The sequence below is a fragment of the Phoenix dactylifera genome, chromosome 1 (assembly GCF_051530095.1).
Source record: "Phoenix dactylifera cultivar Ajwa chromosome 1, Ajwa_hap1_PhDact_Kaust_v1.1, whole genome shotgun sequence".
In the NCBI taxonomy this organism is placed as follows: domain Eukaryota; kingdom Viridiplantae; phylum Streptophyta; class Magnoliopsida; order Arecales; family Arecaceae; genus Phoenix; species Phoenix dactylifera.
In genome coordinates, this window is record NC_143190.1 from 43,497,884 (window position 1) to 43,523,535 (window position 25,652).

Here is a 25,652-nt window from a genome sequence, read left to right on the forward strand (position 1 = left end):
TCCATCACAATAGCTTAACCCCAATTTTAATTAGCCTAAAAAATGAAGGATAACAAGCCCTAACCACTGGTCCCCTACCTTGGATTTGATCAGCATCGCACTGCAGGATTCTATCTGCTGTAGGACTCGAACGGCCATCCAAGAGTAACCTGGTAGAATCCTGCATCGATCTATTGGCAGGGAGACTAATTAAATCTTCAGAACCCTGCCTCCATTCTCATTCTCTTATAAACATTAAGATCCATTTAATAGGATTACCACTCACTCACCCCTTCCAAAGCAATGAAGCCATCACAAAGATTTAAGTCACAAAGCAAATAATAGACGCAGAGTAAACAATCTTTTAGAAAGACATTACATAGTAAATCTTTCATTAACTAATAAAAGTTCAAGCGCCTTCAGTTGTCTTCCACAAAATACCATGTGACAATAAACCAAATCCAAACTACATCCATAACAACTAATTAAGCTCAAATGCAAGTTTAAGACAACACTGCTCAAAGAAAGATCAACAAGATAAATGGGCATTATTAGAAAAGTTGCCAGAGAACTTGATCATTTCTTTTTAGCCATGAACAGGCCCCACCTCTGCTCACCAGATGAACTTCTCTTCAGCTTTGCTTTCCAACCACTAACAATTTCATTGTAGTCTTCCTGAACATCAAATTAGAATGGTATATTAAACATCAAGTGCAATGAAGAAACACATGAATGCAAGTTTGGGTACACAAAACATCCCACCTTTGAAAATTCTTGTATGAAAGCATCCTTATCCTTCTCAACAACATCCAATTCCCTCTGAAGAACTTCTAGAAACTGAATGAAAGGTAATGAAATCCTTTAGCCTTTACCATAAACTTGCTGTGGTGTCAACCATTTTTCAAAATATGTATAAAACTCCAAATACATAAATGCAAAAATATTAACATTTTGATTCCCGTTTTATGCACTATACACCTTTGGCTCTTAATATCAGTAAAGCCGAAGGGTTTATTGGCCGTTTCACCACTACATAAGCAATTCTATAAACCTATATGTAAAGGAGAGGATGAAGACAGAACCTGATCTGTCCGATCTTCTGCAACCACCTCGTAAAAACCAGCATCTTTAAGCATCTGATAAGGCATAAGATTATATGAATACACAATTCTGTTTTCAGAATTCAACCTCCCTCTCTTATATGTATATACACACAGGTATGTATGCATGCATACGTGCATTTGTGTGATAGAGAGAGGGGCAAAAGCTAACCTGGCTATAAGCCTCTACATCGTGCAGATCATATCCTCTTTGCTTGATATACTCTGCAAATGCCTCTGATGGTGTCTCAGAACTCTTGCAGTAATCAGTAATAAGAATCTTTCCTCCTGGTTTTAACCACTTAAAGAAGCTTCTGAACAACATGGGTTTGTCCTGCAAAGAGCACATTACTGGAACTCATCAGCACCAACCTAATTTTGCATAGATGAGCTGTTTCAGGTTAAGAAGAACTTGGCTAAAAATACAATTAGTTCGCCAGTGTTATGTATTTTGGATCAATATGTCATAGTCAATTGACTTGACAGACTCCTCATCATATGACAGTTATCAAGATTTTTAACCTAATCATAAACAACCCAGTTTATACCGAAAGAATGAAGCTGTTGATGAACTAGCTACAGTCCAATCTAAACCACATGATAAATGTTCATGTTCAAAGTCCAAAAGCAGTAAGATTTTTAACCTAATCATAGTCAGTAAGTCCAAATACTATGTGAGGTAACATACTTGTATGTGAAGGATAGTGTCACGGCTGTAGATCACATCAAATGTATTATCTGGATAAGTTTTCCTGGTGCAGTCAGCAACCTCAAACTCAACTGCGCACTTGCGCCCAATGGCACGTTCGAGAGCAAAGGAGATCATATTTATTGAAAGATCAATCCCGACCACATCCACCTCAAAGTTCTCAGCCATATAAAAGTCACCTCCCCCAATGCCACATCCCACATCAAGAACTTTCTGTCCAGGATTAAGTGCCAGCTTTCCCACAAATTCCTTCGTAGTCACTGATCATAAAAGGACAGTAATAAGGCTAATTCATGGAAGAGTTAACACAGAGAAAAGCAACAGGAATATTAACAAAAAGGGAAATAAAACTGGAAAATTCTCAAAGAAAAATGATCAATGTGTGATGGCTACATTGTGTTCTTTCTTGTTCTTCCTTAGAGAATATATGGATATAAAAAGTTCAATATTTGACATTAGAAAATAAACAAAACATGATAAGGAAAATACTCTAACTTGAACAGAGATACGAAAAGCACAAGGTAAAAAAGAAAACGATAATTGTAAGCAACCAATGACAACAGACTTAAGCCAACAAGTGCTTGCAAAATGGGTCAACTCCACAAACATTTGCAATAAATTATGTTCATCAGCATCAGTATTTTCTTAACAAAATATTCCCTTTAGACTACGTAAGGCAAGCTCTCGCTGTTACGGGTTCGAAACATGAAAACAACCTCTACATGCGCAGGGTTAAGGCTGTATACATCTAACCCTTCCCATACTCTGCAAAGGCAGGAGAGTCGGGCACCGGGCCAGCTTTTTTATTCCCTTTAGACTATGCACATCATCCCCAGTAACTACAAGACATTCCCGTTAGCCATTCAGCTATGTATCAAATAATGCATCAGTATGTGTCAGTGTTATGCGTCCCCGTAATATAACAATCCAGTAGCATAACAAAATTTGTTTCCATTCAGGTCCATATTCGATCATCCTAACCAACTTTGTTTCTATTCAAGAAGTTTGCATGCAAAATATATCTTTAAATCCTAAAGAATCACCAAATCGTCTCTCTTTGTATTTGTTTAATATATATTAACAGCACTTATGCAGCCGAAAATGTTTAACATGACAAAAGCATCTTAGGGTCTAAAGGAATTTGACATGGTAATCTTCAAGAAATTTAATGAGATATGACTATATTTTGCGGATGTCCGTATGTATCTCCACATATATAATAAACAATTAATTGGTCCAATCAGTTCACAATCCGATAAAACTGACAAAATCATCTGCTAGATACAAGTTATGACGTGACAACTTTTGTATATACATCATAATAGTGATGACATCATGGTTCATGGTTTTCAAGTGTTCCAGACATCAAAAAACTGAAAACTTGAAGTGTTTAGATAACATGTGGTGTCATGCGGTGCATATCTCCCATACCACAGCTGATTCGAACACTTCGGGAAAAGAAGAAGTAAATGAATATGCTTGTGCCTGAATAACAGGACAAATTGATGTCATGAGTAATTCAAATATAATAGGATAAAAATTTTGGGAACAGAAAAACAGCAAGCAGTTATAAGGTAAAAGGAATCTGGAAAAATTTGGGTGTCACCCCAATTGCTTAAACTATTAGAACAATCATGTTTTGCAATTTTGCTTTTCAAAGAATTCAATGCACATAGGGACTACTGCCTAGTTGTGTAGTGTTACGCAAAAAATTGTTTTTCACAATTACAAAGGAAAAAGTGACCAGAAAAAGTAATTGATAATATGCATACCAATTCCTCCAGTGCTTACAAAACCTTCTCCAAAGACACGCTCATATCGTAAAATTCCACTGCTCTTGTACTGCACATTATCCAAGAAGCGCTGGAACCCCCTGTCATGAGTTGATCTGACCTTTTGCCATAACCAACAGATCTACATAATTTTCAGACACTCAATTAACCATTCTGTTTGGGAAAAGAATATCCAGTGCATATAAGAGTGAGAGAGAGAGAGAGAAGAATTTACTTGATTTTGATTTTTCTTTTTCTTTACGTAAGCCCTAATGCACTTAAAAGTAATGAGAGAGAGTTCAAAGGAATTTCCTACGCCATCATAGGTGTGGCACTCTTTAAAAACCTGCATTAAAAACTCAAATCAGAAACTAGAAAGATGTTAAATTGAAAAGAATTAATCTATACAACATGTGTGCTTCCACAAGCACATAAGTAGCCAATTAATGGGGTTCATGAGAACTAGAAAGAGTCTACTACTGTTTGGATGACTCCATACTTGAAAACAAAGTGGCCAAAAACAGGGAATGGCATGGTAAAAAAGAGGCCACAAAGATGCAAAGTAGCAACAACAGCTACAGCTGTTGTTACCATGGGACTGATATTTGCTTCCAAATTTTTAAGGGAACATAAACAGTCACAACACCCAAAACCAACAGACCTTTCAAGGAAGCTAAGTTAGCAGTTTAGCATTAAACTTTCTCACCTTTAGAGAGAGGTTACTATCTTCAAAAGGCAAATTATCTAATATATTTAGTACAAAATTCTAGTATGCCCAATGAATTTTACTTTTATGCAATGTCTACTTCAGCTTCAAATTGTCAAAATTGCATGAATAAAGAATCTATAGAACACAAAATATTCTAATTTTTGTGCAATAACTTTTCCTGTCTTCTTGTGGTTTTCTTCTATTTTTCAATATTTTGAATTTTCTCTTTTTTTTGGAGCAAAAACTCCAAAATAAAACTTTTGAAATTGTCAAAAGTGCCAAAACAGAAACTCCAGCTGAAACCAAAACCAAAATTGTGTTTTAAACCTTCTTGCAAACTTTATTTTATTTTTTTTAGGAAGCGAATGTTTGATGTGCGTAGTGAGCACATTTTTCTTTAAGCATCCATATGTCCTATGAGACACTGGTCTTGGGGAACTTTCCACGACAATACTAGAAGTCGTATATTGTTTCCACACCTCCCAGGGAAATATAAAATGCAACTACAGACAAAACTCTTGGATTCATTTTGGTATATCCATCTGCCAACCTTATAAAGGCTATTTCAAAAAAAAATTAGAAAAAATCTGTTTATTTAGTGCCAATACTAATGCTTCAAAAGTCTTCAAAAGCACAGATTTGCATAACTCAAAGTCTCAACACTTATGGAGAATTATCATTTTAAGAACTAACATGTTTGGTCCGAGGAAGAAGATATACACCCAAAGATTTTGGTCACATGGAGTAACCATCATCAGAACAGACTGTGCAATGGAAGGATATCGACAGTAATGTATATTACCTTAGTATAGAACCTTGGTTCCCGGTAATGCGTTGGGTTGGTTTTCCTCTTAGAATCTCCCGACTGGTGGAAACAAGATTCTCTGAAGAAAATATATCCACCAACCTTTAACCATTTTACCATCCTTTGTGCCAGCCCTTCCACCTTTAACCAAAAACAAAAAGAGATTAGAAAATGACATGGGAAAAATTTAGAAACAAAAACTCCCAATTTGAATGCCAGTACCATAAGTATGTAATTCTTAACTCACAGCATCAAAGGTCCATATATTAAATGGGTAACTAAATAATGCAAATATGACTAATGTTAGTGTACAAAAACTAGAACACCAGGCTAGCATCCCAAAAATAAAAATGCACTAAATTCAATTATCGCATCAATCTCATCATTCCCATTATGAAGGACCAATAACCTTTAGCACAGTGTAAATAGTAAACTTTGCAATCCTTCAGAAAGTGTGCGGAACGTTTTAATTCTTTGGAAATACAAAAAATACCTGTTTTTCCAAATTCAGTAAATACAACTAATGAAGTTAAAAAACAACAGCATCAGTTGTCAAGTGCAAATCACCTCATTATCTGATAAATACATCAGTAACCAGTTTGAGAATATCAAGTCCACAGATTCTGCTTCAATCATCAAGTCTGGAGATGTTACATCAGTACACATAAAGCTTGTATTCTTAAAATGCCCATTGATGCTCTCATTCTGCAGAAATAGGGTAATTTCAAGATTAACTTTGATGTCCAGTGAGAATATACATTGCATCAAGAACTAGTTTTCCTGAACCAATAGTTTCTCCACAATAATGAACATTAAAGCACCTTCTTAATCACATTTTTGATGAAATCCATAGCCAGAACATGACCGGCTTCTTTCGCCAGCTCACCAGTGAAGCGACCGATACCAGCTCCTAGCTCCAAAACTGATTTTCCTTTATACGGTGGAAGTAAAGAGAGGACCTACAAAAGAATAAAATAAAGTAACATAAAATGAAACAGCACAACTCGTTGTCAAAAGTCGGGTACATTATAATATGATAGTCATTAAAGATAAAAAATAGTGAAATCCCGACACAAAAGGCAGAGTGGCGTTCTACTTGAAGACAGATCCTCATTTATCATAATAAAACCAACATAAGACAAAGATAATCCTATCAGAACTCCAATTTTCAAAAACCTGAGTAAAATAATCCATAACACCGCGTGGGATATTTCCGAATTGCATAAGAGCGAGCGAGAGAGAGAGAGTAGTATTACCTCGGGCCTCTCTTCCTTGTCGAGATCGGAGGCACGGGAGTCGAGCATCATGGCCTCCACGGTGAGGTCCTTGGAGTGCTCCATCCAGTAGCTCTTCTGGACCATGCGCTCCTCCTCTCCTGCTCCTGCCACAAAAGTACACCGTGCCCATGACTACCACACAAATCATATAATCCTGACCAATAGGATCATACCACAAGCAAACAGCACAGGACAAGCGTTCCAGATCTAGATGTCTTCATTTTTGCCCCAAAGAAACACAACTAAAAATTAAAAATAATCTCGTCTTGTCTTGTTAGATCCAGATCTAGATGTCTTCATTTTTGCCTCAAAGAAACACAACTAAAAATTAAAAATAATCTCGTCTTGTCTTGTTAGATCCAAATCTGAGATTGGAAAAAAAATTTCCTGTTAATGTCAAGAAATCGTTCAGATCGATCGCATATTTTTTCTTTTCTTACCACTGAAGGCGGCCATTTTGTTCGTCTTCTTTTTCTAAGGCGATTGAGGTGGCTGCTCCGACTGCGTCTGCTAACGAACAAAGGAAGAGGAGGAGGAGGAGCAGCAGCTAAGAGCCCTCGATGGCACCGCGAGCGCGAGAGAAGCTCCGAGATCTGCGGTTGTAAAACCTTCCCCTTTGCTGCATCAACACTTGTTCTTCCGATATGCCGAGTGGGCTGCGATTTCTTCGCCCCTCCCTCCCTCCTCTCGCTCTTTTCTTCTCTCCCAGCCGACAGCGGAAATTCGATATATATATATATAGCAACTAGAAAACGAGCCGGGGAGGAGGATGGGTCGGAAATTGAACCCTAGCACTAAAGTTGGGCCCAAGTCGGGCCGGGCTACGTTATAAGCTCCGCCCAGATTCTGGAACTAGGCCCAGATAAAGCCCAGCACCACGAAGCCATACCCGGCGGTTAACCTTCCTCCGATGAAGGCGACCGGAAGCGGGGGGAGAGCAGCGGATTCAAAGGGTCGAGAAAACGTAGGTCAGGCCATGGCTTCCGTTTTGTATGGACTGATATTAGCTATAAAGTTTCTTTTTTAAAACAAAAGAAAAATTCTTTTCTTTCTTTCTTTCTTTCTCCCGATCATCATTTGTCGTTATCATCTATCCATTTTATGCTCTTATATATAAAATAACTAATATATTTTTTCTAACTCTCTCTCTCTGTTTTCTCTTTCAAAGAGAGGGGAAAAAAAGCAATAAAGAAACAAATCTTCTTTATGTTCGGGGGAAGTAAGCATCTACAAGCAATTCCAATCTCTCGGGTTTCCGTCCAAACCATAAGCATTGTCGTGGTCTCGCAATGGAGGTAAGTAAAACACCTAATTGTATTTTCTTGAGGATTCTTTCATGATTTGATTTTGCGTGGCCGAAAACCCTAACGAAGTTTTTGTGGCGGTCTTCCTTCTCCGTCTTTGTCCCCGTCCCAGGGCGGGAACCGCCACGTTACCTTTGAGGCGGCCAAGGAGATGCAGTCCCCCCGCTTCCGCGCCGTCCTTCGGGCGACGAGTGGCCGCAAGAGGAGAGGCCCCACCGACGTCAAGAGCTTCTCCCATGAGTTGAATTCTAAAACACCCCACCATCTCCCAATCCGAAAGCTTCGCGGACTCAGCAGCCCCGAAGTAACGATTTCTTCTTTTTCTTTCTTTCTTTTTTTTATCAGAATGTATATATATTATAATGGTTTCTTGATCTCCTCTCCCCCATCTGAAACTTTTTCACCATCAATTCAATCATTTAGTCATTCATCGCATGGGCATTCATTTATTTCATCCGCATTCTGTTACTATAGGATATAATGACCATCATTCGAACAAAGTTTAATCGCTTGAAGGACGAAATTAATGCTGAGCTTGGTGTATATGCCTGTGATCTGGTGAGCATACTTGAAAAAACTGCCGAAGAAGATCCCGAATGGAGGGTGCCCCTGGAGGACATCTTGGTCGTAGCGCAGAAGTGTGCGGAGATGCCTCCAGATGAGTTCTGGCTCAAATGTGAGGGAATTGTTCAGAATCTGGACGACCGTCGCCAGGAGTTGCCCATGGGCACATTGAAGCAAGCTCACACCAGGATTCTTTTTATCCTCACAAGGTGCACCCGGTGGCTTCAGTTCCAGAAGGAGGGCATTTATGGGGAGGAGGACCATATTCTTGGTCTCCACCAGCTTAGCGACTTGGGGTTCTATCCAGAGCAAACTGGTTCAGGGGAGGCAGGGCAGGACCCCAAGAGTGCAATGAGTTCCATAAAAGATAGGCTCATGAGGAAAAAAATCCTAGAGTATAGGTATCTGAGTCAAGATTTTGCTGGCCACCCATTAAGATACTCGGCGGAGACGGATTCACCAGCAAAAATGTCTTCATGGAAGAAGCTTCCATCATCTGCTGAGAAGAATCAGAAGAAATTCCATGATGCAACAAAAGATGAATCCCCCATGAAAAAGTTATCAGATTCTTTGCCACAAGCAGATAAAACTAAAGTGGGTTTGGATGAGACTGCTGAAATCCTCGATGTCTCTGAGCATTGCTCTGAGATCTTAGACAGTTTGATGCAACCATCCTCGAAGGACCAAGATGTCGCAAGTGATTACTCTGAAGGTCAACAGATCCTAGATGATGGGAAGCTGAAAATGATATGTAGGATTTGTGATTTTGAGATACCAACCATACATGCAGAGGGTCACTTTAGAGTATGCACCATTGCTGATAGATGTGATTCAAAGGGTTTAACTATAGATGAGCGGCTGGAGAAAGTTGCTGAAGTCCTTGAAAAGATTCTGGCCTCCTGTACATCAAGGAGTTTTGATACGGTGGCCGCGAACCAAGAGGGTGCAAAAATCAGTGCCTCTTGTATAAATGAAGAGTCCGATGACATGTCTCCATGTCAGAATAACTCATCCTGTCCATCTGCTGGCACAAGGGGGTGTTCTTTAGAAGTTGCTAGTACTCTAACCGTGAACAATCTAAATGAATTACCGACAATGCTAAATGGTTCAAATTGTGCATCATCATCAGGAAGCATGACTCCACAATCACCATTGCTAACACCAAGGACTAGCCAGATTGAGTTTCTAATGAGTGGACCGAAGGCATTTTCGGAGATTGAAAGCCTTCAACAGGTATGCTCTTGTCCATCCATTTTCTTAACATGGGACTACGTACTTCGTCTGTAGAATTAGATGGTTGACTTGGTGTTTGCCTCAACAGTTGTTTTTAGTGCTAAGTATTTTTGACTTTCTTCTTGTTCTCATGAGGAAAGAATATTAATCAAAAAAATTATTTATTTAAGTGGTTCATTTGATGGAATCATTCCTTGATGTTGACGAGCTATTAATACCAAGGTTTTAAACCCTATGGGACATGAGGATCCTAGTTTCTCTATGGAACTAGACGCTCCACTGTTCTGCCCAATCTTGGTGACAGTTCCAGTCGAGCATCCTAGAAAGCCAGGTTTTAGGGCTCCTTTTGGTATTGCAATAGGTAGTAGAGCTTTTGTCTATAAAACGTGGGATAGTGGAGCTTTTGTTAATAGAGAACTTAATGAAAAATTGTTTAATGTTTACTAATTACATTTATGAAGTTCTGTGTAACTTTAACATATGTTTGGTAACTAAACTGAGAAAGTGCTTTTAGTATCAAGTAAAGGCAGTAATAGAAATTACATAGTACTTTCAATTGTTAAATGTTTGTACTATCAAAATGGTGATTATAAAATATTCTTAATTTATGAATTATTTGTATCGACATTTTAATCTAAATAATAGAATAAATAAAATCTATATTTATTATAAACATATAATAATATTGTTATATTAATATTATTATATAATAATATAATATGATTATTTTAATAAAATAATGATAATAATACAATATGAATGTGATATAATATATGTACATGATTTCTGCAATCATTCCTCATAAAGGAATAAGGACAAAGTCTTCAGCAAGGTACATAGTGTTAAAATTGGATTGTGTACTTATAGGAGACCAGTACACTACGGTATGCTACCATATGGAACCGCACCGATACACTATACATATATATATTTATATATATCATAACTTTCAAAGTTTTTAAGCTTCCTTTATTTAATTTTGAGTGAAAAATAGAGTTTTGTGAGTTTTTTATGATGTTTAATGTAATATACTTTAATTTTTTTATATTACATGACTAAAGAATGGTGTATCTAATATATATTAAATTAAGTATAACATGTAAAATGTAAAATATTTATATCAAAAAATTATCGTACTTTTTTTCTCCTCTCCTCTCTTTCTCCATCTTTACCATGAAATAGAGGGAGAAAAGCACGTCAAGCCCTTCTTCTACAATTGTTGAGGGCCCGAATTAATATGGGGCTTTTACTGGTCTGAACTATTAGCATGATATGCTAAACTGGCCCATACCGATCCGGTCCGGGACCGTACGGTACAGTGGTGAAAAACGGGGGCCGGAACCGATCGGTACGCCTTCGGTACTATTGCATGCCGGTGCATACCGGACTGGTTCGCATCGGTACGGCCCAAACATGCCACAGCGACGCGCGCTGTAGCCTATTTGAGGGCCGATAGCGCACACGCGCTGTCTTCGCTTCCTCCCCACTCGTTCCACTATAAAAGCCGAACAATTTCCATAAGGGAAGGCCGAAGAAGGTGAGAGAGCGTTCTTCTCTTTCGAAAAAAAATCCAGCAAAGGCTAATTAAAATATGATTTTCTTTCTCCTATCTTTTTTCTTTAATATTTGTTTTAAGGAGCTAAAAAAATAGCTCAAAAATTGCAAAATAAGAAGAGATCATGCCAAAATTTTTGATTCGGGCCTGATTTTTTTTATATGTTGTAGATCTATGGAGAATGTGCATGTTGACATAAATATTTTTATTTTTTAAAATTTTTAAAATTAATTAAAAATTATTTTTAAAATTAAAATATAATAAAAAATATTAAAAAATTTAAAAAAATATACTGTCCTCATAGGATTAGAACCATCAAGAAAAATCAACCTTCCACAGCCTGATATTGGCTGGGAGCATGGGCGAATGCTCGAGGGCCGGCATCAGTTTCAGTGCAACTAGTGCGACAAAGAATTCAAGAGAGGAGGGGGGAGGGGTAACCAGATTGAAGCAGCATTTAGCTGGTAATTCTTGTGAGGTAGCTACGTGCCTCTCATGCCCACTGGAGATCCGACTACTGATGAGGAAGAGCCTCACTGAAATTAAAGAAGCGAGAGAGAGGGCTGCTAAGAAGAAGACGAAGGCGAAAAGCCGAGCGGCAGAGCCATCTTCCTATCACTCCAGAGAGTTTGAGGAGGTCAAGGGTCTAGATGAGGGGAGTAACAGATCCAGGCTGCCATGCAGGCAAGCCTGGATGATCAGTGGAAGCAAAAGGAGGGGTTCAGGCATAGGGCTCGATTTGGGCCCTCGTTCTACGAGTCGGATTTCTATTCTGCGAGGCAAGATCTAGAGTTCATGAGGACACCTTAGTCAAGGAGGGCATCCGTAGAGGCGGTGCTCGGATTGCATCTATTTTGGGTTCAACTAGAGGGATTCCACCAGGAGCGTCAACATGATTTAGATCTGCATGCTTTTTCCAACAGAGAATCGAACCAGCAGAGGATTCTCAATGCTGAAGAAGGATAAGAAGAAGGATATGTGTGAGCTATTGGATCTGATTCTACTTCAGCCACATCCCAGCGAATGTGGCAGACAATACGTATTACAAGTCTGTCATTTCTGCCATACAGGCTGCCGGTCCCGGTGTAGATCCTCTAGGCCCGAAGAACATCTATAGTGAGCTTCTTAATAGCAACAAGAAGGAGCTAGAAAAATGGATTGCCTCTTACAAGAGCAAGTGGCCCACATATGAACTGATAGCGATGTGTGATGGACCAGTTCTAGACGAAGCATCATCAACTTTCTGACATACTGTAATACAAAGACTTTCTTCCATAAGTCAATTGGTGCTTCGGACCAGGTGCACAACTCCACGTACATCCTCAAACTTATGGAGGAGGTGATTGATCAGGTAGGAGAGGAGAATTTCGTGTAGATCGTCACTGATAATGGATTGCAATATAAGGTCACCGGGGAGATCTTGATGGAATGGTGGCCACATATTTTTTGGACCCCATGTGCTGCACATTATATCGACCTCATGTTGATGAACATTGGGAAGATACATAGGATGCATCATCTAGCTTAAACCGGGATCATAGAAACATTAGAAAACATGAAGAAAACAACAAAAAAAATCAAATTAAACTTAAATGCATATGAAAAGTTGAAAAAGAGAGAGCATTCCAAAAAAAAATTCCCTGCGGAATGCCAAACCAATGGTACCGATTCGGTACAGCCCGAACCGGTACCGAACCAGTCCGGTAACTGACCGGTACGCTGTTCAATACTGGTAGGCCTTACCTTGACTATTAGGCATCGAATTGTTCTGCCTAGTAAAAACCAGTCCGCGCTGGTTCGGGCCAAATATCATACCGAGACCGGGAACTGATTCTGGTCATGGTTGGTATGGTATGATATCGACGAACCACGACCGAACTAGACAGTTTGATATGGTATTGAAATCCAGCACATTCTGGTTTAGCATTTTCAAGACTGTTAACAAATTTCTGCCATTTCTTCTGTGAGAGTCTGTATCTTTCTTACATCAGCATTATGTTTTTCGATGTTCTATTTGGCTGTGCATGCAACATGTTGTAACTGATCCCAACATCCCATAAGGGATGGATCAGAAGTCTGGCAGGGCTTTAAGAGATATGGACTCAGACTCCAGCACTAAGACAATGGAAAGTTTCTTAATTCAAACCACATGTGCATGCCTGTTAGCATCTTTTTGAGTTGCTGTACCATCATTATGTTTGAGGAAAAGTGATATTTGGTGGTGCAAGCAGGTTGGGCTGAGCTGCACTCAGTTTTAACCTGATTGGTTTTTAAAAAGTAGGCCTGGTGAGTAAGATCTAGGTTGAAATTGGGCATATGTCTTTGGGTCTTGTATGGCTCAATTAGCATTTAACCCAATCAGTACCAGAATGTTAATGGAGTAGATGTGATATTTTAAATCAAGTTAATGTCAACCTGATTTTCCCCAGCTGAGAGTTGACTGGAAGATCAAGATGCATATTTTAATTCTTATTCATATAAATAATAGAGATGCTTATATTAAAAGTTAATTATTGTTAAATGTCTTCAAGCTTTAGAGATGTAATCATGCACTCCTGTTTAATTTTCTCAAATATATTATCATTTATTACAGTCAGATGGTTAAGATTCCTAGGTAGATGAACTTTTATGTTTGATAGACTTAAAATTTCAACCAAGCTGAGCTTTAAACTGGAAGGTAGTAACTTTAGACCAGATTTTTTTAATGCTATGATATAACCTGAGCAGTCCATTTTCTGTACAAGACCTATTGGTCATGCTGGAGCCATACTTGTCCCAACTCACCTGCACCCTAGTTATGTTGTGCCAAATACTTGGTATGGTGTTCAAATTTTCTTGGTCCTACAGATGATATGATGTATCATGATGTCTTTTTTGGTTCCTCTATTCGTAAGTTGATACACTAATGCTGCAATAATATTCAAGAACTTTGTCGCTATTGTTATTTTAATACTGTCTTTTTTCTTGTTTATTTTTTGTTAGCGGATATTTTATGCAAGGTTGCCATATCAGAGTTATTTGTGCCTTGAATTTCTTTATTTAAAATACATGTGTTTAATTTTTGTCAACTATACAATATTCTATGCATATTATAAACTTCTGTATTTACTTGCAGATAGAGAGTTTACTGAATATTGTTCGTGACGTTGCAAGTATAAAAACATACAACTATAGCTCGTTGGAATATTTGAACTCCTACCTAGAAGACCTAAATGCTGTTACTGACACTAGAAAGGTTGATGCACTTGTCGTTGAGACATTTGGAAGACGGATAGCTAAACTACTGCAGTGAGTTCAACTGTCAGTTAAATAATTGATGCCTCCAATGTTGTTGATGCTATGTAGAGACATAGTACAATTAATTTACAGTTATACTATTTTAGTCAACACTTTGTTCATTAGGCTAAGTTCATTTCTGTCTAATCGGTTGTATTTGGATTTCGGTTTACTTCATTTAGTTACTATTGCACCTTGTTTAATCTTCTAATTTGACAGGGAGAAGTTCATACATCTATGCGGGCACATAGATGACGCTAATAAAGATTCTTCATATATTATGGTTGGTGAAGATGGTTCAGCAGAAAACAGAATGGGTTGTAGCTCACGAACAAGCCGTCTGAACGCAAGGTTTAAAGATCGAACATCTATTGAGGATTTTGAAATAATAAAACCAATAAGTCGAGGGGCATTTGGACGAGTTTTTCTTGCAAAGAAAAGAGTAACAGGCGACCTTTTTGCGATAAAGGTACTCCATATATGTTCTTGTTGGATATTTTAGAGTTGAAAGATATGTGTTTTAATGGATGTGTTAATATATCATTTGAAGTCACCTGGATGCTTTTCCACTTTATTTCTGCATAATAAAATAATATCAATAATGATGCCTCTTATGGACCTGATTCGGTATTGTATCTCCATTCTCCAGTCATACCAATTTTTTTATAAACAAGCGATATCAATTTATTTAACAAAATAACTTTTTAGGGAAAGGAAAATTAATGGATCTCAAATCTTTGTTACCTGCATATCTTGCCCATGGTTTCTTTCTTTCCTTCATTTTTTCTCCCAGAGTTTTCTGTACATAATTTTCACTTTTCAGATTGCTTAGCTTCTTTTTAGTGTATAAACATGAGATTGTTGAATACATTGCATGTTATGGCTTGGTTCTGTCTGATGGTGACTTCTGATCTTACTCAACAGTTCATCTCCTTTAGGTTGTGTGGGACAAAAAGTTCCAGATTGAACTTATTCTCCAAAAGTGGTATTATCGTCTATATCCATTGAAGTTGTAACCTCATTTCCTATGGTTGTCATTTTAACCCCATATTGTGTCCATTGCTGCACGTTTTACTGGTTTCTCTGAGTGTTCATGCTTTAAGGATGGTCATTGGAATTGTTTGTCATCCTTCAGATTTGATGAAATCTTGAAGTGCCCCAGGTATAGGTTAGATAATCTGTTCTTGTGACTTGAGTAGTACAAAAGATAAAAAGAGTGAACTGCAAGGAAATGAATGAGAAGAAAAAGTAAGGAAGGCAAAAGAGGCTCACCACAGGATACATTTTTATTTAAAAGAATCGATCTTCACATATTAACTTTACTATCTTTTCATAACCTCATAAAAAGGACATCTAAATGACAGAAAAATTCATAATATTTTCAAAGATTTCTTTGCCCAACCTATTACAGAGTAGGAGTTTTATAACGATTTAATCAAAATGAATATATATTAAAAATATATATGGAAAATATGAAATTATTTGCTTACTAAGATTTAAACTTCTCTCATTTGAGAAGTTTTACCGCCAATAAGATTGACTAAGAGAATTCCTTATCTCTTGACCCTAAAATACATCTGAGGACTCTTATTTTTAACTTAGGTAACCTCTACTCTGATTAACATCAAAAATAGATGTACATAATCCTGTGATTTTAGTAAAAACTCCAAGCAGGTTTTAGATGTAGAGAATGATCGAACTAAAATGATACCAAAAGAAATAATACAATGGCATATTGCCAGAAGATTTTGACCAGAAAATAGACATTCTGGCAGTAGAGCAAGTTTAATTTAAGCAGTGGAATTGCCAACACTACTCGTTGATGGCAGATTCATTGTTATGATCCCTCAAATTTTGATGATAAACAATGATTAGGTAGTAATAGTAAAGGCTCTCTGTAGAACTTCTAAAGCTTGAAGATTCCATTCTGGCGTAAAAAAAGTCACTCATGCATTATGCATACGTCAGGTTTAATATTGTCTGCATGATTATCACTACAACAGCAGGTTCTTGTATTTTGAAATCAAGGCACAGTTGGCAACAATTGTTAGGGAAGGTCTGGTGCATCTAAGCGGAAGTTATTAATCTTTGGTACCCTGTCATATTGCTTTGCTAAAAATGAATGTTTTATAGGTAAAAAGAAAAATGCAAACAATGATGTATTATAATAAGCCATAATATTGATATCAGTTAGTAGCCATACGATCCATCTTATTTGGACCCATACACTAGGCACTGATCCCTTCAAATATCTTACAAAGTTTTTTCTTTGACTCTTATAGTCCTGTGGAAACTCGATGGAACATCCTACAAGATGCTGGTACAGGATACTGTCCCAAGTGTCGAGATGGAACCATCCTGCCATCATCACATCATGCTGATCGGTGCATCCTGGGACATCCCCTATCCCAAGTCTCGGGACGGGTTGGGATGGTGACACATCTATTTTAAAGGAAAAACTGGGACGATCCTGCCCAGAGGATTTAAAACCTTGATTAAATATTTATTTGTCATTGCTGACATCTTAGTTTGTCCTGGTTTCTATTGCATATCTATAATAATTGATTTATTGAACATTGTATCTTGTATGTTCTTTATCAGCATGCATCATGCTTCAGAATGCTTGTACTTCTACATGTTCATTAATTAATGTCTTTACTGATATATGGAAACCTTGGGCTGTAGTATGCTAGTATTATTGATTTTTTTCATCAAGCATTGCTCTTGACAAGTAACATACTATGGTTGCTAGCTCCATTGGTTGAAGATGTTGATATATCTTGGATCTGGTATCGATCACTCTCTAGATTAACTATTATGCCTTTTTTTTAAAGTATAACAATTACATCCAACATGGAAAACCTTGTTTCTACTAATTTCACTTCTATTGAAACGTCGAAATGATCTTTCCTCTTTTTCTTTTCATTTAATGAAAATCATATAATGGAGGTGCCAATTGCAACTATATCTAGCCTGGTTCTGTTGAGGTTTTTTTGCAGTGAGATATTCCTATAGATTTTGTTTTTTTTGGTTAAACCATGAATTGGTCTGTGAAAGTTTTGCATACCCATATGCATAAATACATATATGCATGTATTTATGTGTATATGTGTATATGCATATACATTATTTTGGCACAAACTATTAGGGCTGTCGACCATGGATCTCAACCGCTATCAGTGCTGAACTGATGCTGCCATGCATCAAACTGTGAGGTGCTATACGCATACCCGTTCTTTTATTAGCATACACCTCTATTAGTTCATCTCTTGCTTAGGGGAAAGAAAAAAGGGAGTGCAGTGCACTAACTAAATATGGGAGTGCATTTTTTCGAGAAGAAATGTGGGAGTTCATTTATCAAATGAGATCACAGCAATCAATACTTCCTCTAATGTGATTGTAGCTATCTGTGCTTTTCCTCATGTAAATGTGTTGCACATGCCCGCCACTAGGATATATGTAACTTAAAAGGGGCTTGTCCCTAATATTGGAGGTTAATTCATCAGTCAAACTAACTACAATGTGGGAGCTTAGAGTAGATCTCATATGTCGAATATGAAACTCCCCAGTTTACACTAGTCGACCTACTAAGAGAAGTCAAATTTTGCCATTTACATACATGTAATTTGCAAATTAATTTGCTGTTTAATTTTGAATTTCTTTAATGTTGAATTATCAGCAGTCTGTGGTTAAGTCAAGAATTTAAGTGTGGCCCATGCTGGACGTATACCAGAACTGACATTGGATTGGCACCATGCTTATTAAATCCTTTTCTCAATTACAAAGGATTTTTTTTGTTTTTAAGTTTTTTTAATATTTTTGACTACAGAAAAAATTTTAGTCCTTCATGCTTGTACTAATATCTATTTACATGAATATAGGTTCTTAAGAAGGCTGATATGATTTGCAAGAATGCAGTTGAAAGTATCTTGGCTGAACGTAACATCCTAATATCAGTTCGCAATCCTTTTGTGGTGAGCACACCTTTAAAAATTAGAAGTTTTAATGTTACATTTTCATGTAGATATGCATATTTAACTTCATTGTGATCAGCAGGTCCGATTTTTCTACTCCTTCACATGTAGGGAAAATCTGTATCTGGTCATGGAGTATTTGAATGGTGGAGATCTTTACTCTTTATTGAGAAATCTGGGTTGCTTGGGTGAAGAAATGGCACAGACTTACATAGCTGAAATAGTAAGTACATAAATCCCTTGTTTGATTCCAATCATGATAAAAAGCCTCTTTTACAGCATTGGCTACTGCAGGAATGGCCATATGCAAATAATGATATAATCATACAACAGTGAAATATAACTTTTTCAGGTACTTGCATTGGAGTACTTGCACTCCATGAATATAATTCATCGAGATCTGAAACTAGATAACTTGTTGATTGGGCAGGATGGTCATATCAAGGTCAGCATGCCACTACTATTTTCTGTCTCTTGCTTACACATAATCATTGGTCATTATCAATACTTGAAAGTATAGATATATGATTTAGTTGATCATCTATTTACTAAAGTGATCTAAATTCATGATTTCTCATGCATTTAACAAAACTTAGCCATGCAAGATCCGCAATACCAGAATCGGCACCCGTGTCAGTAGACCGGCGGTACGGTGCGGGATGGGGCGGTACCATGCCATGCTGTTCCAGCTCGTACCGACAAAGAAAAACCAGAGAGGGAGGAGGAGGGGGAGAGAGAGAGAGGGGGGGGAGGGAGAGGGAGAGGGATGAAGGGAGGGATAGAAAGGGAGAGGGAGGGGGGAGAGATAGAGGCCGAAAAAGGGACAGGGAGGGCTTTCGAGCCCCCTCTCCTCCAGTGCTGCATAATAGGTGCTCTGCCCTTGTTACATTTAGAGAGAAAGGAAAAGAGAGAGACAGAAAAAGAGAGAGAGGAGAAGGAGAGGGAGAGAGAGAGAGGGGGAGAGGGAGGGGGAGAGAGGTCGAGTGAGAGGGAGAGGGCTTTCGAGCCACCTCTCCTCCGGCACGGCATAATAGGAGCTTCATCCCCATTATATCTTTTAAAAAAAAATAAGTGAAATCGGTAGCAACTGTCGGCTTCACTTTTTTTTTGAAATTTGTTAAGTGAAGTCTGCAATCGACAAAGCCTCTGTTTTATTTCGAAATAGGGGCTCTGCCCCTGCTACACATGCCGGAGGAGAGTGGGCCTTCAACCCCCCCCCCCCCCCCCCCCCCCCCACCTCTCTCTCTCCTTCTGTCCCTCTCTCTCCCTCCCTTCCTCCCTCTCCGTCCTTCCCTCTCTCTCTCTTCTCTCCTTCTCCCACTCCCCCTCCCTCGCCGGTTTCTCAAAGGGGCTGAACCATGCCGGTCTGCCCTTGGTACTGTTCAGCATGCCCCGAACCGGGCGGCTTAAGGTGGTACAACATTTCTTGTAACTATGTTTTTGAAGCAATACAGAGGTCTAGTATTTTGATGTTTAACACTAAAGTAGTTAATTTACCAACTCATGGAAGAAGAAAGAGACAATCTTCAAGGAAGACCATATCACACACTGATTACATGGGCCTTGCACGAAAAATATGGTTCATGATATGTCCTCTTCTGGGAATGAGGAGATGGATGAGGCTCATATAAGGACCATGCAATACATGTTGACATAGTTCAGTCTCGGTTATAATCTGCATATTTACCCTTAAGACACTTCACATTCCTTCAAAAGAATGGCTCTCCTTTTCAATTTTTTTCTGAATATGGATTTATAGCGATATATAACAAATGATGATAAATTGATAATAGTATCGTGGAGGCAAAATATATGCGATCGGATGTCTTGATATGTTGGTAGTTACCATAACATCTAATTCATAATTTCATATGCTGATCAAGTTGCAAACTAGATAATGTTCAAGTATCAGCTCATCTAGCAAGCTCTACATTTTCAGTTTGTTTGCTCTATAATATAATGCATTTTGCTTTTACTAAGTTGGGATGGAACAATCAACTTCAAACTTGTCTTGGAGGTTGCTCGGTTGAGCGGGATACTTGACTATTGCAATAAATGTCTCACCCCCCTTGTATTTCAGAACGCTCTTAATTAAAATGTGCGCATGTTGTGGTATCATCTTAAATTTCAGAATCTAGCAGCCATTGCATCTTAGAGAAAATTGCAGGGACAAAACTGATAGTTATTTATTGATTTCAACTCCACGAGGTAACTTGACTAGTGATGTGATCATATATAAGCTCAAGAAAGTGTTGATCAAGGGTTTTTAGTGCTATGTGCTGGTGTGCTGGTGCAGTACCAGCTTGGCGTGATTGTCATGCTGCTGCAAACTTGGCTTACTCAGGAAACGATTGAGACTGTTTGTTTGTGGATTTCACAGATCAATCAATATAAGCATTTAGCTTCATATGATTACATCATTTCTTCATTAGTTCTCACAAAATTCTCATATTTTTTTGGCACAGTTGACTGATTTTGGGCTCTCAAAGGTTGGCCTTATCAACAGCACTGATGATTTATCAGGTCCGGATCTCAGCAGTGCTGTTCTATCAGGTGATCATGAACCACTGCCTGCAACAAAACGAGCACAGAAACGGGAGCAGAGGAGAAAGCAGTCTGCGGTCGGTACTCCTGATTATTTAGCACCTGAGATATTATTGGGAATGCCACATGGTTTGTTACATTAATTATTATTGAAAAAAATCCTTTTTTCCATCAAATTCCTCCTTTTTCACGTTAAAATTTGAAAGCTTTTTTCACATTATAATTTTGAAGAATGTGACTATGTGATACTTGAAGTGTAGGCCCAACTGCAGATTGGTGGTCTGTGGGTATTATCCTTTTTGAACTGCTTGTAGGTATTCCCCCATTCAATGCTGAACATCCACAGGTAAGTCATTATACAATTCATTGTACTTTCAATAGAGTTGTTCATACTCTCTATCAGCGTATGCCGAACCGGCCCGTACCGGCCGGTACGGGCCAATACAAACCGGTCCGGCCAGCTACCGGTACGGCGGAGCCGTGGAAACCGGTACAGGCCGGTTCCTTGCCGGAGACGAAGAAGGCGAGGAGAAAAAGAGGGAGCACGGGGAAGAGAGGGAGGGAGCCCACCTTCCGCCGCCATCGGAGAGCCGCGGAGGGGCGTCGGAGGCCGGTGGGGGGCGGCGGAGCCGGGCGGGGGACGGGGGAGCCCGCGGGGGCGCTGCGGAGGCCGCGGCCGCGGCCGCGTCACTGTTTCGAAAGAAACAGGGGATGCAGCCGCGTTTTTTAATTTGGGGATTTTAAGTGAAGTCGGCAAATCGGTTGCCGACTTCACTTAAAATCCCCAAATTAAAAAACGCGGCCGCGGCCGCGGCCTCCGCAGCGCCCCCGCGGGCTCCGCCGCCCCCCACCGGCCTCCGACGCCCCTCCGCGGCTCTCCGATGGCGGCCGAAGGTGGGCTCTCTCCCTCTCTTCCCCGCGCTCTCTCTAGTTCTCTTCTTCCCCGGTTCCGGCGGGGAAGAGCTTCCCCGTTCGTACCGCCCGGAGCACGGTACGAACCGGCCCGTACCGGTCCGGTAGGCAACCGGTACGCCTACCGGACCCGGTACGGTGGACCTTGCTCTCTATAGTTAGAGAGCTTTATTTTCATGTATTAAAATAGTCATAATCATAGGGTTCATAATCAGTTAGCCTTTTCTCAACTATTTGGGTTCATCTTTATGGATCCTTTTGCCAAGTATTCCTATTTAGAGCAGACTCTGATGTTCTTTCAAGTTTCTCTGTATCCTTTCTCACAACCTTCATCTATGTTGTTTTAGATCTTTTTCTCATTTTTTTACAATTTTGAATACAAACCAAAGTACCTCTCCTTACTAGAGCATCCTCAAATCTTCATTGTATATGTCCATGCCATCTTGATCGATTTTCCTTCACTTTGTCCTCAATTTGTGCAACATCTACAACTCTTCTAATATAACTAATTCTTACTTTATCCTTTATAGTTTTAATACATGTCCATCCTAACATTCTCAGCGTTTTCATGTACATTTTTTATTTCCCAACATTCTGAGTTATACAACATACCCTACCTCAAAGTTACTCTTCTTGATTGTAGAAAATAAAAAACTAAAGATTGTAATCTTAGGCTTTATGTGAATAAATTCCAAGTATAAAGGATCTATTACACTCCTAGCAGAAAGGCATGAGGTCTCCGAGCTGCTTTAGACTTTTGTTATAGGTCCACCTATCTTAAAAATTCACCAGCATTATAAATTAGGGTCATTTTTATTGATCACCAGCATTAGAAGCTCTCTTTTTCAAAAAGCTGAAGGGAGTATTAGCCTTAATTTCATTACTGATAACATTTTGTAACAGCTAGCTTGGGCATCATCTTTTCTGTCCACATGGCGATTTCAGAGTGATAATTAGATTGTGGAAATCTATTTTTTAAGGCAGAAGAAGCACATCAATATTGATTATTGACTTTGATCATATAACCTGGCTTCAATGTATCTTTCTTCTACTAAGTAAACATGCAAACTTCATACAAAGGCTTATGCGACTCCCTGCAGTCATGCTTTTAGTATGTTCCTTCCAAGGTCCGCCGTACCGGTACCGGTCGGCGTACTGGTGGCAGCCTGGACCGATCCGAACCGGTCCCGTACTGGTCTGAACCGGGCCCGAACCGGTCCTGTACCGGTTCCGTACCGATTCTCCAACAATAAACTACTGGTACCGGATTCCACACTGATCCGGTACGGACCGGTACGGCAGACCATGGTTCCTTCTAAGAATTTTATTTGTGCATGAGTATTGCATTAGAATGGTTATATTCAGTTGCATGTATTACGTGTTTCTGTCGCTCATTGTTTTCTGGCACTCCATTTTCAAGCTTTATAAATTCTATTCAGAAGCTTCGGTACTACAAATAATTCATGAACTTGGAAATGTTTTTTTTTATGACCATACATCCTATGATTGTTTTATACAAAATTCAGTTCTAATGCCTCTAATTTTGCTGCAGAAAATTTTTGATAATATCATGAATCGAGATATACCCTGGCCACAGATACCAGAAGAGATGAGCTATGAGGCTCATGACTTGATTGACAAGTAAGGCCTGTAAAATGATTTATCTTTTTATGATTTGAAAGTGTTCTATTGCAAGAATTACTTTCAAATGTTTTACACTTCTGTGTTGTCTCTATTCTTCATTAATGTATATAATCCATATACTTGAAAATCTTAATTTTATCATAACTAAAATCAGATTTATTATCTCACCAGTCTAACTAAAATATTAACACCAATCAACACTAGAAAAGAACAAGATTAAATCCCATATTGGATTTATGAAGCAATTAGAAAAATAATATCAAATAAATTCACAGTGGTAAGCATTCCCTCTTCCAATGGAAACTGGTGTCCTATGACCACAAATAAAGGCTGGTCAGGAGATCTTCAAGAAGGGAAGATTCTCAACAGATGGTGCCAAGAGAATGCACTGCAGAATTCGAGGCTTACTACTTTGTTACAGTGTTTAGAATTTTAGATAGATGAAGCATGTCAAAGGGAGAAGGGGAGATGAAGGAGAAGTGAGAAGGGCAATTAAAACATCTGCCTCACTCAATATCACAGCATGTAATACATAGTCTGAGATATAGCCATATTTACTCCCAGGGCCAATATCACACATGAAACCTGATTTAAGGTATATAAAACCTTTTCTAATAGTAGATTGGTATATGTTCCATTAAATTTGTTAGTACTGTTGTTAGTATTTTTGGTTCTCATCAGTGGTTTTGCCTTTTACATTATGGAATTCCCTAGCAAAAGTTATTGACTGCACTTGCCTCTTTGCTTGATACATAGCCACTAGGTTAATATTTTTGTGTGCACCCAATAATTTGTTATACTCCTGACATCTGTCTGTCTGACTATGCTTTTTCCTGAACATGGAAAAATTGGCTAGGATTGAACCTCACATATTGTATGATTACAATTTCCTGAACCAATGAGTCTAAAAATTTTAATTGTTCTGTTCTGTGATTGAAAAATAAAACCAAACATGTTCTACTGAACTGGCTAAACTCATTTTTCCCTGCATTCAGATTGCTAATTGAAAACCCACTCCAAAGACTTGGAGCAACTGGAGCTGGGGAGGTAAATTTCTTTTCTTTTATTTAAACTTTGATAGTCATTCCGTAAGGTCTAATACAAGTTTAACCATCAAGGCAGGTGAAGTCCCATCCCTTCTTCAGAAACACAAACTGGGATATGATCACTAGACAGAAGGTTGAGTAGTTGAACTTCAACTGCTATCCAGCATGTTCAGTTTTTGCAACACAACCTCATAATTGATAGTTTTTGCTTGTTTTGCTGCAGGCAGCATTCATTCCTTCAACTGAAGGCGAGGATGACACAAGTTATTTTGCATGCCGTCATCCATGGAACACAGCAGATGATCATATATATACAGCATCTCATGATTATGATGATATGACCGATACATGCAGTATGAGCTGCAGCAGCAGCCCTCACAGTTGGGACCTGGATGATGACGTATACAGATTGCATCTTTTATTTTTTGTTTCCCAGCAATCTCAGGCCTCGCTCATGTTATACTTGATATTTTTCTTGTGCAGGGAGATGAATTTGGCAGTATGGCAGACTTTGGAGCGCCAACACTCTCTGTAAAGTACTCATTCAGTAACTTCTCGTTCAAGGTAGTGCTTAATCAGCATCCAATTAGTTGCATCCATCAAATACAATCTACCTAAACACATAACCTTGTATTTTTGTGTGGTCAGAACTTATCACAACTGGCGTCCATGAATTATGATCTGATAACAAAGTGTAGCATGGAGTCAGCAGATGCTTCTAAACCCTAGCGCCCACATTGGAATGATATTGTGCTTTCAATGTCCACTATTTCAGTCTCAAGAAATGGATATCTCATGAGATTGAGTAAATGAACTCGGCATCATGCTTCTTTGCATACGTGTGGAAGGCATAGTACTATGGTTGGATGATCAAGGGCATGCTGATTTGGTCCTACTTAATTTTGACACGCAGTCAATTTACGCAAGAAAGAAAAGTTAAATAGTACAGGAGAAATATCATTTTTTCCAACTTGATTCTTTAATTCTTTATTTAATGGTGTATTGACCGAGCTACAACCTTTAGTCCTTGTTGACAAAGGACTTTAATACCCATCTCAAGTTTCAAAGTTTCTTTAATTATCAATCCCTAGTAGTGGTACATACTTATTCTACAATATGTATACAGTTACAAATAATTATATATATACAGATATAAGTATGTGCAGTGATGATATAAATGTGTGCAGGGAGAATGTAACTATGTTTAAGAACTAAAAATAAGTATGTGCAGTGTAGGATAAATTAAATG

The 25,652-nt window shown here is 38.6% G+C and overlaps 2 protein-coding genes across 7 annotated transcripts; one reads left to right on the plus strand and one right to left on the minus strand.

Moving 5' to 3' along the window:
* Positions 1-341: 341 nt before the first annotated feature.
* Positions 342-7,183, minus strand: LOC103713941 (phosphoethanolamine N-methyltransferase 2-like). 3 transcript variants are annotated; one of them, XM_089924031.1, is made up of 13 exons: positions 6,792-7,059; positions 6,525-6,716; positions 6,331-6,455; positions 5,896-6,033; positions 5,642-5,779; positions 5,072-5,215; positions 3,796-3,906; positions 3,561-3,702; positions 1,768-2,048; positions 1,252-1,413; positions 1,062-1,115; positions 742-816; positions 342-654 (listed from the first exon to the last, which is right to left on the minus strand). In XM_089924031.1, exons 3-13 carry the CDS (start codon positions 6,433-6,435, stop codon positions 556-558), a joined length of 1,449 nt encoding a protein of 482 aa, XP_089780157.1. In that variant the 5' UTR covers positions 6,436-6,455; positions 6,525-6,716; positions 6,792-7,059; the 3' UTR covers positions 342-555. The 3 variants fall into 3 exon arrangements, with proteins under 3 accessions (XP_089780157.1, XP_008799219.1, XP_008799221.1); XM_008800997.4 differs by lacking the exon at positions 6,525-6,716 and having other exon boundaries at positions 6,792-7,183; XM_008800999.6 differs by lacking the exon at positions 6,525-6,716 and having other exon boundaries at positions 6,331-6,449.
* On the plus strand, positions 7,175-25,487 carry LOC103713940 (putative serine/threonine protein kinase IRE). 4 transcript variants are annotated; one of them, XM_089924029.1, is made up of 17 exons: positions 7,175-7,315; positions 7,520-7,646; positions 7,768-7,959; positions 8,130-9,452; positions 14,123-14,295; positions 14,503-14,752; positions 18,165-18,257; positions 18,340-18,480; positions 18,610-18,702; positions 20,723-20,930; positions 21,062-21,147; positions 23,266-23,354; positions 24,353-24,404; positions 24,480-24,536; positions 24,627-24,803; positions 24,887-24,967; positions 25,052-25,487. In XM_089924029.1, exons 2-17 carry the CDS (start codon positions 7,641-7,643, stop codon positions 25,130-25,132), a joined length of 3,102 nt encoding a protein of 1,033 aa, XP_089780155.1. In that variant the 5' UTR covers positions 7,175-7,315; positions 7,520-7,640; the 3' UTR covers positions 25,133-25,487. The 4 variants fall into 4 exon arrangements, with proteins under 4 accessions (XP_089780155.1, XP_008799218.4, XP_088558411.2 ...); XM_008800996.6 differs by having other exon boundaries at positions 7,198-7,319; XM_039125793.3 differs by having other exon boundaries at positions 7,248-7,341.
* Positions 25,488-25,652: the final 165 nt, after the last annotated feature.

Excerpts from the sequence above, each read along its gene's own strand:
- LOC103713941 (XM_008800997.4), bottom strand. Across the intron at positions 3,907-5,071 it reads AACCAAGGTTCTATACTAAG|GTTTTTAAAGAGTGCCACAC; the intron begins GTAATATACATT and ends TTTTTAATGCAG. Across the intron at positions 817-1,061 it reads CAGAAGATCGGACAGATCAG|TTTCTAGAAGTTCTTCAGAG; the intron begins GTTCTGTCTTCA and ends CCTTTCATTCAG.
- LOC103713940 (XM_089924029.1), top strand. Across the intron at positions 14,296-14,502 it reads CGGATAGCTAAACTACTGCA|GGAGAAGTTCATACATCTAT; the intron begins GTGAGTTCAACT and ends CTAATTTGACAG. Across the intron at positions 23,355-24,352 it reads GCTCATGACTTGATTGACAA|ATTGCTAATTGAAAACCCAC; the intron begins GTAAGGCCTGTA and ends CCCTGCATTCAG.